At 39.6% G+C, this 16,137-nt stretch overlaps 1 protein-coding gene across 3 annotated transcripts in view; it reads right to left on the bottom strand.

Annotated features, from left to right (window-relative positions):
• The window catches only part of rabepk (Rab9 effector protein with kelch motifs), a 28,097-nt gene that overhangs the window by 11,719 nt on the left and 241 nt on the right, over positions 1–16,137 (bottom strand). Inside the window, exons 1-2 of one of the 3 annotated variants that reach the window (XM_060841409.1) lie at positions 16,066–16,094; positions 13,946–14,013 (exon numbers count right to left, since the gene is read on the bottom strand). In XM_060841409.1, coding sequence (XP_060697392.1) covers positions 13,946–13,998 — 53 coding nt within the window. In that variant the 5' untranslated portion in view covers positions 13,999–14,013; positions 16,066–16,094. Of the gene's footprint in view, positions 1–13,945; positions 14,025–16,065; positions 16,095–16,137 lie in introns of those variants that run through there. The other 2 variants (XM_060841410.1, XM_060841408.1) reach the window with 2 other exon arrangements.

The raw sequence follows: 16,137 nt of genomic DNA, 5'->3' as shown, positions 1-16,137 counted from the left end.
CTTTGCTGGCCAATAGATGTTGCACCAAATAGGCATATAGTTTTTAAGATTTCCGCTAATCCTCATATTGCTATGACTTTGTGATGACACATGGTCATCAGATTATCAGTGCTTTGCATCATCTCTTTTGTAACTTAGTCTAACCTGTCCTCCAATCACTCACAGACCTTCCCACATCTTTCCTTCTGTCTGTACCTCCTTAGCCCTGTTAAATGTTTTAAACATTTCTCTAGTTTTCATTACCAGGTTGATAAACAAAAACATTAACTGCTTCTCTCTTCACAAATGTTGCCTAAACTGCTGAATATTTCCAGCATTTTCTGTTTTGTTTTTAAGATTTCCAGCAATATTTTGCTTTTGTACCATTTGGTTTTTGTTCCTTGTGGAGAGTGTCTCATCTCCGTTTTGTCCCTGTCCTAAGATTACAATCAGAATCAGGGTATTAATGCGTACGGAAAACAGACAAGAACATGGATAATAATGTACAACAATAATTTGTTAAAAAATACCAAGGTATTCCACCAAAAGTATTCAGTTTCTGTTAAGGGAAGTAAAAACATTGTTTTAAATTTGCATGAGAAGGTGAAAGGAGTTTCAGAGAGTATCTTCCATTCAAGTATCCACAATTGTAATGTATATTGAAATGCCTCATTAGCTCAGCAAGTATATAGAAGTAATAATTTGCAATTATGTGGCAGGTTTCACAATCTTGAGATCTTCCAAAGTGCTTTGCAGCAAACAAAGTTTGCAAGGCAGCGATGTGGAGGAACTTCTTCTTTCAGAGTGTAGTCAGTCTGTGGAATTCTTTACTGCAGAGGGCAATTAAGGCTGGGTCATTAACTATATGCATTGCTGAGAATGGCATATTTTTAACAGGAAGGGAATCTGCTTCTAAATCTCATGGTCAAACTCCCTCAAACAGCAATATAATGATGAACAGATAACCTGTATTAGTTACACTATTTTACATTCATCCAAGAAATTGGATGCCAGCTAAGTTTAAAACATTATTTGAAAGACAACAACTCCAATTTTCAAATACCAGCTTAGATTTTGTGCTGGTGACTCTGGAAAGTTACCTGAATCTATAAACTTCAAACTGAGTCACAGCTGATAACCACAACAATTTGATAAATCACACAAACTAGAAAATTCCAAGTATTAACTTCCACTCTCTACTGATTTCGTAGACTGCAGTTGGGACAACTGCAATATTCTAGCTTGAGATTCTTAATGACTTGCTAATGTAAACAGTAGTATTTGCTATTTAAAGGTTGGTTTAACAGTTATTAATTTCTTGGATGGTGACTACATTGGCACAAAGATAGAAAGGTCCTGGATGGACATGTAAACTTTTTCTAATGCTCTGTCACATTTGTATGTGCCTTTTGTATACTGGAGTTGTAATATAGCGAGCTTCAGTTCATTGGTTCACTAAAAATATTAATTGGTTAAATCTAGTGCCTTCAGGCTTGTGTTCTATGATAAGCAGAAACATGTGAATGCAAGAATAATACTGATGAATTAACCATTGCATTCTCAGATTTTGGGAATACCAACTCAACTTAAAGCCAGACAAAAAAAAATGAAGAACAAAGGTCGATTAATGTGCTACAATTTTTGGTCAAGTCACCCATTCATGAACTATTTATAAACTAGAAAGAGAATTGCTATCAGAAAGAAACTCTACTCATAGTGATCTAGGCTCAAGGGAAAAAATAAAAGATATGAGATTACTGTTTCAGACAAAAAATAAAATCTGGCTATTATTGTTTCTGTCAAAGGTTTTTAGTCAAATGTTGCTTTGGAAATTAATGTAGGGATTACATTGATCATTTTGATTGTTGACTACTGGCCAATAAAATAAGGTCATCTTTATAATAAGCAACTTAATATTGAACTTTTCCCACTCACACCTGGGACGTTGTGTTGAGCTCTTGAAGATATATGGACTATTTTCAGTAATTGATTGTGTTTAAGGATTGAAAATAAGAAATCAAAATGGAAATAAAAGGTGAATGCAATACAAGTCAAATCAATAGTTTAATCTTCAAATGGCAGCTATGGCAGAATAGAAGAAATCTACTGCACAAGAAGGAAAAGATGGTTCAAGAAACAAAGAATCCAAAGTAGAAAAAAAGGTAAACTATCACTGAAACCCACTCCTCATGTATATATGATTTTAAATTCAAAAAGTCACAGCCTGGGAAGCCTATCAACACAAAATGCAATTGTAATTTTTCAAGTCTGTGCTTTAAACTTGGATATGAAATGCAACTTAGTTAGCTTTTATTTAGTAACAATAAAACAATGTTCAATATATTGTGATGGACTTAAATTACTTCTGGGTTCCTGATGATATTCTAGGTTGATTATTGTTAAAAATGAAAATTCTTTTGATGTCATTATCAGTGCATAATTTATGTTATTATTAATACTTATCAAAACTTATATGATTTTAAAAGTTTTAATATTTCTTTACAGCCTAATATTATTTAATGCCTTTGCCAAGTTAAAACATAAATTAATTTAGTTTAATTAATATGTTCTTTTTTAGTATGGATATCAATATCCTTTAAATTACAGTATGTGGGACATTCGGATGTCATATATGCAAACTTTGGTCAGAAAGTTGCGAATTCTAATCCAGTGTTTGACATATAAATATTCGCTTAAGGGTATTGTGTAGGGCGTAGTGATTTATACTGAGAAGTGTTTGAGTTTTCTCCAAATGTCCAAATGTTTGGATTGAATTCATGGATAAGTGGAATGCCATGCTCAGTTTTCAGAAGTTTTGTTCCTAATATCAAAAAGGTGTAGGAATGATGCGACATCTCATTCAGAAACGTTTACCTTAAAAATGTATATTATAAATATTTTCACTGATATATCTTTAAATGTTAATATTTTACATTTAAATATCTGAACATACCATATGTCATATTGTATGTAAAATTGACTACTTTTTAAATTAAATTAATGCTATTACATGGATACTACTTTTGAGGGGCTGAGAATCATGCCCGTCAAAATTCATACCATATCACATGCAGAAGCCCAACTGACCTCTAAATGAATAAAGAACAAAAACATGATGAATTACAATAATTCTGAAAACCTGGAGCGGAGCACGAGGACCAGCAACTGGAAGACTTGCAGTAGAGCGGGTCGACTGGCACACTGACTCATAAATGCTTATCTTATTTGTGAATAACTTGGGTTGAATTTTACATGAGATATATGGAAAATTCCAGATTTTCTGGCCAAAAATAAGGACTCGACTTTTACACGAGATCAACTATTATTTCAGTATATAAGGTACTTTAATCATAGAGTACAACATGGAAACAGATCCTTTGGTCAAACTCATCAGTGCCAACCAGAAATTCCAATCTAACCTAGTTCCATTTGCCAGTATTGGGTCCATATCCCTTCAAACCCTTCCTATTCATATATCCACCTAGATGCCTTTTAAATGTTGGGTGGCACGGTGGCACAGTGGTTAGCACTGCTGCCTCACAGCGCCAGAGACCCGGGTTCAATTCCCACCTCAGGCGACTGACCGTGTGGAGTTTGCACGTTCTCCCCGTGTCTGCGTGGGTTTCCTCTGGGTGCTCCGGTTTCCTCCCACATCACAAAGATGTGCGGGTCAGGTGAAGTGGCTATGCTAAATTACCCGTAGTGTTAGGTAAGGGGCAAATGTAGGGGTATGGGTGGGTTGCGCTTTGGCGGGTCGGTGTGGACTTGTTGGGCAGAAGGGCCTGTTTCCACACTGTAAGTAATCTAACCTAATCTAAATGTTATAATTGTATCAGCCTCCACCACTTCCTCTGGCAGCTTGTTCCAAACATGCCCCACCCCCTGTGTGAAAAAGTTGCCCTTAGCTTCCCTTCAAATCTTACCTCCTCACCTTAAACCTATGCCCTCTAATTTTGGACGCGCCCCCCCACCCTGGGAAAAAGACCGTGGCTATTCACTTATCCATGTCCCTCCTGATTTATAATCCTCGAGAGCTTTAGATTTAAAATGCTATCTGTGATGCAGAAGAGTTTTTAATTTCCTTCAAACCAAACTCAAATTGATAGTACCCCACAAAACCATGCTAAATCCAATAATATTACAGTCAGTGATGATATAACATGATAGTTCCATTCTCGTGCAATCTCACATTATAAGAAAATCAAGCAATAGCCTAACCATTTAAATTAATGGGACCAGAATTATGTTATACCCAATACAGGTATGGAAAGTTTGCATTCCTTTTAAATAATGGTCTAAATTCTTAATTCAAGTTAAAGCCAATTCACATTGGAGAAACACCGAATAAACAAAAGTTTGCAGCATACAGGATAGCACCCAATCAATTGAGTGAAATTGTTCTACAAAAATACACATTTGTAATAGGACCCTGGATTAAAATTTTTGATGTTCTCCCACTTGACATGAATCCAGCAAATCCTATAGAAGTGGACCTCTGGGTGAATTCCAAGTGAGGAAAGAATTGTTCTTACATCTGGTAACCTTTGTGATTCAGGACACAAAGACTCATTCATGAACAACAGAAATTAAGGTGTGGAACTATACGATGACTGGCACCCATGGAACAGTAGCCCTATGAGATATAGTGAAAGGAAGGACAGGGAAATTGGCACAGGAAACTGCTAACGAGTCATGGGACAGAGGGAACTACCCTTTAGTCCATGCTGAAATAACTCCACAGAGGCTGATATCCAACACTAACTCACCCTTTATTTAAATGAATAGTCTTGACTTTAGTCCTGTCTCATTCAGAGTCAGCTACCAGAGTGTCAGCATCTCTGACATTCCCTTTCTAGATATCAGCCAAGACAACCCGACTAGACCAGATTAACAGCCTCAATCAGGGAACACATACTCCAAGATGTCCTGTTGGCTGCCCTCGTCACAATTACTACATCCCACCCTCTGAGTCTGAGGACATATGCCGGTCCTTTTTCTTGGAGCCCTCCTTGGACATTTTAGCAACATTTCAGGGTCCTCTAACATGGTGTCCAATACAGGCAGAAGGTAACGCACAGGAACTTGCCTCTTGCGGCAGGAGTACCTCAGCACAATTTCCCTGTTTTCTTCCAATGGCAAAAGGTTTCAAAGCAGCTACATCCATCACGTCCGTTTCGGATTCTGTGGATTTGACAATGCTTGTTATTTTGAAACCAAAAGAGAAAATGCTGGAAAATCTCAGGAGGTCTGGCAGCATCTGTAAGGAGAGAAAAGAGCTAATGTTTTGAGTCTAACTGACCCTTTGTCAAAGCTTTATTTTGAGGTTGTTGTGTGGGTACTTAACACTCATTATGAATTTGCAGCTTTCATATAGTCCACCTGCTTGTTCAAGACCACTGCGCCTGACCAAACTTTACATATCACTGGTCCTGACCTCACGTCAACCAGAACTCTTACTCACATGGGGCCAGTTCCATTACTCTTACACCAAACCTTGTCCTCTGTACCAAACTGGGTCTCTCATTTGGTGGAGTCTGGTGTCTGGCACTGGTGTTCCTGATGCTGTTTCACCTTCGACTCCCAGGTCCTGGAAGGTCAGAGTTAACCTGGTGCAAAGTCTTCTCCCCATTAGTAATCCTGCTAATTCTATCCTTGTAATTACATGTGGTGTGGGCCTGCAGTCAAATACGAACTGTGACAGCTTGGTATCTAGTGAAGCAGCAGTCTGTTTGGACTGCTCTTTCTGTCAGTCCATTGGATGCTGGGTAGTACAGAGCTGTCCTTTTTTGTTGAATCCCATAGACTTTAGAATACCCAAATTCCTTGCTGGCAATTATGGTCTGTTATTTATGACCAAGACTTCCAGGAGTTCATGTATTGTAAAAGATGTGCAGTTTTTCTATCATCCCCATGTTTATGAACAGACTCCATATACAACCAACCTCTTTGCATGGGTATCTACAATGTCTAAGAACACTGAACCTGCAAAGGACCTGCAATAGTTGCCGTTTAACCATTTGCTGGTTCACCCAGCCATTCCCATGATGTGGAGAAGGTGCTGGCAGTAACACTTGTCCCTGTTGGCACTCCAGGCATTATCCCACCAACATGGCCATGTCTGTATTCAGGCCGGACATAACTTCTCACAACCATCTTCACTTTGGAGACCCCTGGATTGCCCTGGTGGAGTTCAGCCAGTATTTGACAGTGACCTTTGCTTGGGGCAATCACTCTGGCTCGCTACAACAATATGCCACACTCTGCCTTGAGCTGGGCTCTCCAGCTTCAAAAAGGCTTCAATTCTAGTTGTGATGGCTTTTTGGATCCCCCCATTAGTTTTGGAAAGACTGGATCTTTCTGCATCTAACGTCTGATACTGTCAGCTGTGACTGGGAACGTGTTCAGGAAATTTAGTATCATTACAGACTCTTCCATTGGATATTCAGTTGGTGATGTATGTGTTAAAGGGAGGCAGCTAATTGCATCCACATTAGCTACTTGATGCCCTGGATTGTGTTCTAACTTGTAACTATAAATGCTTAGTATTAAAGCCCACTGCTGAATGTGGCCTAAAGTTATGAGTTGTCCTCTTAGAGCAGACCAAGTAGGGGGTTTGTGGTGTGCGCCTGTCACAAATTTTCATCCATAACTGTATTGGTGGAACTTCCTTACTCAAAATATGACTGCCTATCCTTCTTTCTCAATCTAGGCATATTTATGTTTTGCATTAGCCAAAATCCTTGATGCATATGCTATTGGTCATTCCTCTCCACTGGGCCATCTACGAGCTAATACCATTCTAATGCCATATGGGGAAGCATCACATGTCAATGCCAAATCTTTCTTGAGATCATAGTGTGCCAACACCTAAGAGAATGATAGTTGTTTCTTTATTTCACTGACAGCTAGGGTTTGTCTATACAACTATTTCCAAGGGTAACCCTTTTTAGTTGATGTAAAAGGTGCCAGGATGGAAGCCAGGTTAAGTATGAACTGTCCATAATAATTTACTAGCCCAAGAAATGATCTTAGCTCTTGGACAGACATACAAGTCAAGACACTTTTAATCACCCTCACTTTATCTTCCAACTAGTGTCTTATTAGCACTGTAGGTCACTTGAAGTGCCTGGAACACACATTTTCCTGCCAGGGAGAAATGGCATACGCCCTGGAAAGATCCCCTTAGGATGATATTCACATTCCCTGTGTTTCTTACTAGTTTTCCCTGTTATTAGTGCATCATCTAGGTAAATGGTGACCGGAGGCAGACCTTACACATTGTTCTCAATCAATCCCTAAAAAATTAAACAGACCAATGATACCCCAAATGGTAGTCTTGATTATTCATACAGACCCTTATGGGTATTAACTGTAGCATACTTCTGGGAATCCTCACAAGTAAGCAAGGCTCATGTCCATCTGTGTGAAGAACAGCCCTCCTGCCAGCTTGTGTCTACATCCTCTATGTGAGGGTATGGGAATTTAGCCAGCTGAGAAAAGCAGTTTACCGTTTGTTTAAAATCCTCACAAATGCAAATCGGGAGAACTGATGCTTCCAACTATACAAAGTGGACTGGTTTGATGATTCCTTAATTTTCCAGCCTTCTGATTTCTGTCTCTAGCTTTGCCTGTAAGGCAAATGGCACTGGATGGGCCTTGCAAAATTATGAAATTGCTTTGTGGTCAACATGCAAGGTGGCCTTAGCTCCTCTGATAGTCTCAGATCTTCCTGGAAGATGTCACTGAGGCAGCCATTTCTAATAGAAAAATGTTGAACCAAGCTAAGTGAATCTCTTGCAATCAATTTCATCCCATCAAGTTTAGGCTCTAACCTTTTACTTCAGTCACTGGGAACTAAACCAAATGCTTTTCATAGGAATCCAGAAACAAAATTGTACTCTTAACCTGCAAAGGTGCCCAGCTATAGGTTCTCAGCCTGGCTGAGGTCTTACACAAACTTGACAGCTGGTGTCCAGAGCATTTTTTGTTCGCCTGGTACAGCTGCACCTGAATCAATCTCTATCAGAACCAGATAATCATTGAGCCATGTGTTTATCTTGACTGGTCCTGATTTGTATGTTGCTAAGCAATTTAACTGCTCTGAACCAGATGTAAATGGACTTTCCAGGGTATGACCTCTCCTGGACACCAGCTTATGAGTTATTTCACTTAAATTAGATTTAGTAGGACTGTTTTGCTGTCTGGAGGCCGCTTACTGGCAGCAACTATGGCTGGCTGGTCATGATTCCGAAGAAAGTTTTAAATGATTTTGGCCGAGGCTTGACTTGTCTTGAGGTTTTGCTGTGGGCCGACTTAGAGTTTCTCTGATTAGGATATGTCCTGAGTGAGGCAATGCAATTGCTTGTAATCAGTGGTGTTCCCAAACTCAGTCAGATTGATGAAGGTGTCCACTTCCATTGAAATACCCTGCAATTCATATGCTCCACTTGTCACATTTTCCAATGATAAAGCCAGTTGTAGTGCCTGATTGAAGTCCAGTTGGGCTTCAGCTAATAGCCATTTTTGCATAGTTACATCATTAGTCCCACATAACTCAGATGGTTTCCAAGCATTTTAAGGATTAAAGCAAAGTCACAGTCTTCTGCCAGCAGTCTTAACCTCGTCAATAATCCTTCTACAGATACCCCTGGTTCTCCAATTGCCAAGTAAAAATGATTACATCTCAGAATTAGCGGTGGCTTGGGGTTGTAATATTTCTTAACTATGTCAATTCTTGAATGTTTTCGTACTTCGCGCATCAGAAAATTAGGCTCCTAATAACTGAAAAAGCTGCAGTTCCACAGGCTGTCAAGTGAACTGCTTATTGCTTTTTGTCTGCTACATGGCATTTGCTTAGAAAAAAAACAGATTCGTTCTACATCTCAATGCAGGGTCAAATGAGTCAAGCTTCCCAAACAAATGCGTGATGTAAGCAAAGCCTACTGTTGCGAATGAGTTTCCTCAGGACTGTACTTCACTCCCTGAAATAACTCCACAGAGGCCATTATCTGTTAACAAGTCACCCTTTATTTACACATGAGCAGAGTATTTATTAATTATTTACTTTAGCACTGCCTCATTCAGAATCAGCTATCAACGTGTCAGCATCTCTGACATTCCCCTTTGTTACGTTAGCCAGGCTCCCCGCTCAGACCAGATTAACAGCCCACTCCTCCCTCAAATCAGGTCCAGTTAGCTGATCTTGTTACAATCACTGCACTTGCTACAATAAATTCTGCATAAACTTACACATTTATTCACAGTGGGATACAATCTCCAGTAAATGATCATTTCTTACCGTGGTTGGTTGCAATCCAACCACAGCTCAAATCAACTGCTTCTTTATAATATTCAAAACGCAAGGCCAATTGTAGGTACAATTATAGATTATTATGGAGGAAATGTTGTGTTTCATATGGGTGTGCTATATTTATCTTAAATACGTCAAATCTTTGAGATAAAACAGCAATTTTAGCTTTCTTTAAATATTGAGCAAAAAGTATCTCTCTCCCTTCAAAAAACACTGACAAATAGAAAACAACGTTTGCAGCAGTTCAATAACTTTCAAAAGTTGGACTGAACAGTGACATCATACTTCAATTTAATTTAATGGAAGATTAAGCATTTTGAAACTACTCAACTAGAGTTTGGAGTTTCTGCTGTCTTTATTATTGACTGTTACAAAACATTTAAACCCCCCATGTTAATTGGCATTCTCCAAGCTTTGATACATGGCTACATCAGACAAGACCACAAATTCTCTTTGACTAGACCACAGAACATTTCTCTAAATCTAGTCACCCTTCCTCCATTCTTACTGATGTCAGGTACCAGATTAGTTCCAGTGGCAAGGAAACCTCACCGACTGGAGGCTCTCACTCTGTTGCAACCTTCATGTATGGTTGCAACAGTTGAAATCACATGAGTATCTTCTGTCTGAGTCACCACCAAGGACTTGTCTCGCACTGTGGTTCATCTGGCTTCTCCCCTCAGACCTTATCAACATGGATTTCCTTGCCACTAGAATGGGACAGGTACACAGATTGGTTAGGAAGGCATTTAGCACTCTGTCTGGCAAAATAATATCACAAGTCAAAAGGAGATGTCATCAAACAGCAAAAGCAGACTTCAACAAAGAAGATCTAGAGAAATCAAGAAAGAATGGTGGACTAAGAAAGCTAAGGAGCTGTAACTCCTTGCTGACAAGCACACCACTCAGATTTTCTTCAGTGCCTTCAAGGTAATATATGGACCAAATATCCTTGGTCTCAAACTAATACAGAATAAGGATGGAACCTTTTTGAAACACAGAGATAACATCAGCCTTCAAAGGAGGGAACACTCCACAGAACTCTGAAACCTTGGTGCAATTGTCAACGAGCATGTGTATGAGGAAATCCCCAACTTCCTCCACACAGTCTTGGACTCCGACCTAGTATGTTGAAGTTGAAGCTGTCATTAGATACATGGATAACAGAAGAGCCACAGCAGTGGCAGGATTCCAGAAAAGATGTTCAGACTTGGAGGAGCAGAGCTTATCCTTCATCTCCATTAACTGTTCTGAAAATCTGGGACAAAGAAAAAACCCCAACCGATCCCAACCACCACACCATTAACTTCATGAAAGGAGAAAAGTAGGCTGTAGGAGCTACCAAGGAATCTCCTTATTCTCCATTGCTAGAAAGATCACCCAAATCCTTGCTTGTCATCTTCTCTCAGTCTCTGAGGAAATCCTTCCTGAAAGCCAGCGTGACTTCTGATTGAAGTGTGAGCTATGGGCGTGATTTGGCCATGCTAAATTGCCCATAGTGTTCAGGGATGTTGTTTAGGTTCATTAGTTAGGGGTAAATATAAGGTAGGGGAATAGGTCTGGGGGGTTACTCTTTGGAGATTTAGTGTGGACTTGTTAGGCCGAAGGGCTTGTTCAAGGACTCCCATCTTGACTAATATCTCTAATTCAGCCTCAACCTTTCATCTGATTGTAACAGGGAAAAGATTTAGCCTCGCAACATTTTGCTTGATTCTCGTCCTTGATTTTTAATCTGACAGATCTTTTCCATGCTTCCCAGATCCCTAATGAAAATACTGGCATGTTTCTTTAAAAATTCTGGTAGATCAGTTTCTGGCAGATCAATCTGACAAACGATTTATTTCAGCCCTTTGATTTTCTCCAGCCATGTTATTTCCAATAAAGCAGAAAACTTTCCTTCAGGAATATGTATGTTGAAATCTTCAGACTGACTGAATAACTGAACATTGACATTGATAAAACTGTTTGAAAGCACCACTTCACCTGTGTACATCAAAGAATTGTCTCCCTCCATAAAGGAGCCTTCTCCAAATCAGTTAGCCTAGCTGAAGTGGAGAATCCTTCTCAAACACTGTTGGAGCAAATTACCACAGATGCTGGAATCTGTACTGAAAACAAAAAAAGTGCTGACGATCATAGTGAGTCAGGCAGCATCCATGGAGAGAAAGCAAGCTAATGTTTCAATTCGAGCTGACTTTGATGCAATCTTAGGGCCTTGAAGTGGCATTTATATTTTGTACAAGTTTCGGAACTATATAGAAGGATGACTGCCTTATACACAGGATCTTGCCATCAGCATGAATGTCACAGTTGTCGAAGACTGTCATCCTTGGGTATCCAATGGCGGTACTCGCAGATTGGATGTGATGTTGAATCTCTGCCTTAGATGAGCTGTAGCTTCCCAGATTACAGCACAGGTACATGCCCTTCAGCCCATCAAGCCTGTCAACACATACCCTTCTAATCTAAACATCTTTTATCTCAGTCCACATCCATTTATTCCCTGCTTATCATGTATCTGTCAAGATGCTTCTTAAACATGGCTATTGTATCTGCTTCTACTACCTTTTCTGGCAGTGCATTCCAGTCACTTACCACCTTCTATGCAAAAAACTTGCCCCTCACATCCCTTTTAAACTTTCCTCCTTTTATCATAAACTTATGTCCACTAATAATTGACATTTCTCCCCTGGGTAAAAGACTCCAACTATCCATGCCTCTTATAATTTTGTAAGCCTAATCAGGTTGCCGCTCAGCCTCCGTGGTTCAAATCAAAACAACTGACTTATTTCAATCTCTCCTCATAGCTAATACCTCCAAACTAGGCAACATCCTGGTAAACCTTTTCTGTACCCTCTCCAAAGCCTCCACAACAGGTTCAATTCCAGCTTCGGCGACTGTTTGTGTGGAATTTGCACATTCTCCCTGTGTCTGCGTGGGTTTTCTCCGGGTGCTCCAGTTTCCCCCCACAGTCCAAAGATGTGCAGGTCAGGTGAACTGGCCATGCTAAATTGCCCATAGTTTTAGGTGCATTAGTCAGAGGGAAATGAGTGTAGGTGGGTTACTCTTTGGAGGGTCGGTGTGGACTTGTTGGGCCGAAGGGCCCGTTTCCACACTGTAGGGAATCTAAAAACCTTATGGTAGCGCAGTGACTAGAACTCTATGTTATATTCCAAATGTGGCCTTACTCCAGTTCTTTACGGCTGCAACACGACTTGCCAATTTGTATGCTCTACGCCCTGGGTGATGAAAGCAAGCATTCCCATATGCCTTCTTGGCTACCTTATCCAGGTGCATTTCCACTTCCAGGAAACTGTGGACCTGTAAGCCTAGATCCCTCTGTATATTAATGTTAAAGGATCTGCCATTTACTGTATACTTCCTTCTTACATTACACATTCCAAAATGCATCACCTCACATTTTGGCAGATGGAATTTAATCTGGACATTTCTCCAACCAGTCTCCAGCCAATCTATATAATCTGGCAGTCTTTCTCACTATCTGCAGCTCCCCCAACCATTGTGTCATCCACAAACTTACTAATCAGAGCATCTACATTCTCTTTCAAATCATTTATACATATTACAAACAACAGGGATCCCAGGACTGATCCCTATGGAACACCACTGGTCACAGATCTTTCCACTACTATTCTCTGTCGTCTACAACCAAGCCTGTTACCAGACTGTAAATTCCTGGATTATTCCTGATTCCTTTCTTAAATAAAATAACAACATTGACTATTCTCCAGTCCTCTGGGACCTCATCTGTAACTAAAGAGGATACAAAGATTTCGTACCACATTCCAGCAATTTCCTCCGTTGCTTACCTCAATACATTTAGTGTAATTCCTTGCCTTGAAATCCCTCTCCAAGTGCATTACCTACAGTATACTAGATTGAATTCCAACTTACATTGTTCTGCCCAGTTAACTAGTCTTTTGATGACTTCACAGAGTTATGGTTACCCTTTACACTATTTACCACCATACTAATTTCTGTTCCATATGTGAAATTCTTGATCTTACCCTTACATTTAAATTCAAATCATAACATACATCATAAACAGCATGAGTTTCAACAAGAAGCTATACAGAACTCCTGTGAAAACGGATTTTCTGCTTTTAATTCCATAAATATTTTTGCATGTTCTCTAGTGTCTTTTTTAAGTGAAATGGCAAGTAGTACTGTACAGATTTATATATCATCTTCCTAAAACTTGTAATTCATGTATAGTTGTAACAGCAGAAGAAAGCACCAGTAAACCACTGTGTGTCCCCATTAGACTGTTAATCCATGAGACAGCTAATTTTCTGGGTATCTAAGTTTGAATTCCACCATAGCAATTATGGAATTTAATTCCAATAAAAAATCTGGAATTAGGAATCTAATGATGATTACGAAACCCCTCAATTTCTGGGAAAAAAACCTACCTGGTTCCCTGCCATCCTTACCTGGACTGGCCTACACGTGACTCCAGACCAATAATAATAGGGAGGGGAAACAAATGCTGGCCTGGCTAGTGATGACCATGTGAATTAATAAAACAAAAAAAAGTGAGGTAGGGACATTATCCCTGTTTTACAGGTGCCAGTTTACAGTTGCAATTCCCGTCAATATAGTCAGATTAAATATACACATGCTTTGAGAGCCTACCATGTTGCTATTTGGGGTCTTTCCCCTGGCTCCAAGACAGTCAGCAATCCCATAGCCTTTTGAGAAATCTGGAATAAAACTGTCAGATATTGAATACTTAAACTTTTACATTATCAATGTGTAAAAATTACTTGCATTAAATAATATTAACATGAAATCAAACTACAGCACAGCATATTATAGTCTCAATGTGACCATAAAGTAATTTATCACTTTTATAAAATCTGAAGTCACATGGCACCAGGTTATAGTCCAACAGATTTAGTAAAATCACAAGCTTTCAGAGCACTGCTCCTTTGTCAGGTGAAAACTTTGTCAGACTTTACCTGACAAAAGAGCAGTGCTCTGAAAGCTTGTGATTTTGAATAAACCTGCATGACTTACAGGAGAAAGCAAAGACTGCAGATGCTGGAGATCAGAGTCCTAAAGAGTGGCACTGGAAAAGCACAGCAGGTCAGGCAGCATCCGAAGAGCAGGAGAATCGATGTTTCGGGCACAAGCCCTTCATCAGGAATGCTGGACTTAAAACAAGGTGTCACATGACTTCCAATTTTGTCCATCCCAGTCCAACACTGACATCTCCACATCTTTACAAAATCTGACATTGGCATTATGACTTCGATTGATGCATGTACATGTTGCAAACTACCTGTCAACAGCTGTCTGAAATTTTGAATCTGTTTTCTCATTCATTCAAGATTTCTTACCAATTCTTGGGATGGAGTTAAAAAATGAACACACAAAGTCTCACTCTGATATCAGTTGACGGACAACCACTATATTATTCACTCCGGTTTCACAGAAGGCCATTCAAACCATCATGTTGTAGTGGCTCTCAAAATTCGCAACTTACTTCATGACATTCTCTTGCATCCTCCCTCTAATTCTGCACATTCTTTCTTTTGAATGCCTTTATTAAACCTGCCTTCACTGTACTCTCAGCCAGTGCATTTCATATCCTAACCACTCAATGGGACCAATCGAAAACTTTTGTTTTTTTATATATCACCATTGCTATTTTTGCCAATTTCTCAAAAGCAATGGCTTCTTATTCTCCAACCTTCCACACAAGTGGCCAGTTTCGCCAGTCTCCACTCTGTTTAGACCCCTCGTGATTTTGATAGCATCTAACGAAGCTCCTCCGAGCCTCCAAGCAAAACAATTATCACAGCACTAATCTATTTAAATAACTGGAGTTCCTCAACTTGGGAATTATTCTCATGAATCTTTTCTACGTTCTCTCTACCTTCACATCTTCTCTAGAGTGTAATACACAGAACTGGATGTAATGTACTGTACTGTAATTGAAGCCAAACCAATGTTTATATAAGTTTAACATAATTTGGATTTTATCCTTCCAAACAATAAAATGTAGGATACTGTATGCTTTAACAACCACTCTCTCAATCTGATTTATGCACACTCAGGTGTCTCTCGAGTCGCGCATTCTTTAGAACTATATCCTTTATTTCGTATCGTCTGATTTTCTGCCACTTATCTGCCAAGTCCACCACGCTGCCCATGTCCTTTTGAAGGAGACAGTGAGGTCTACACATGCTGGAGATCAGAGTTCAGAGTGTGTTACTGGAAAAGCACAGCAGGTCAGGCAGCATCCGAGAAGTAGGAAAATCGACGTTACGGGCCGGAGTCTTCATCAGGAACGAGCCCCTTCTGTGCCTTTCCAGCAACTCACTCTCAACCATGTCCTTTTGAAGGTCTACACTGTCTTTCTCACAGATCACAATCAATGTTTCCAGGTTCTTACCATGCGCCAAACTGCTATTATGCACCGATACGCCAAGTCAGTATAATCACGAAACATTCATTGCTATTCCAATTTTAATTTCTTATCTTTTATTAGTTTGCATGCTTTCGTGATCGATTTAACCTCGCGCCTTTCTTATCAAAGAAGAGCAGATTAAACGTTAGATACTTATGCCTGTTTTATAAACTTTCACATCAGCCTGTTCATGTTCTTTAGGTTTAAAAGGAGCACTCTGGGAATACTTGAACAAACGCTGACCTTCTCCAAACAGGGAAGATCGATGTGTAATTTCGTGTCACTCCTGCTTTCGCGCAACAATACACGAATATAACAAAGATTAAAAATAATCTCATACGTGTGGGGTCCCTGGAAAGATATCAAATACCAGCAGCACCAGATTGCGATTTGAAGGCCAAGATTGAAATAA

This window comes from Hemiscyllium ocellatum, chromosome 21 (assembly GCF_020745735.1).
Source record: "Hemiscyllium ocellatum isolate sHemOce1 chromosome 21, sHemOce1.pat.X.cur, whole genome shotgun sequence".
Taxonomy (NCBI): Eukaryota; Metazoa; Chordata; class Chondrichthyes; order Orectolobiformes; family Hemiscylliidae; genus Hemiscyllium; species Hemiscyllium ocellatum.
Note: the sequence above shows the minus strand (reverse complement) of the source record. Positions and strands in the feature narration are given on the sequence as shown.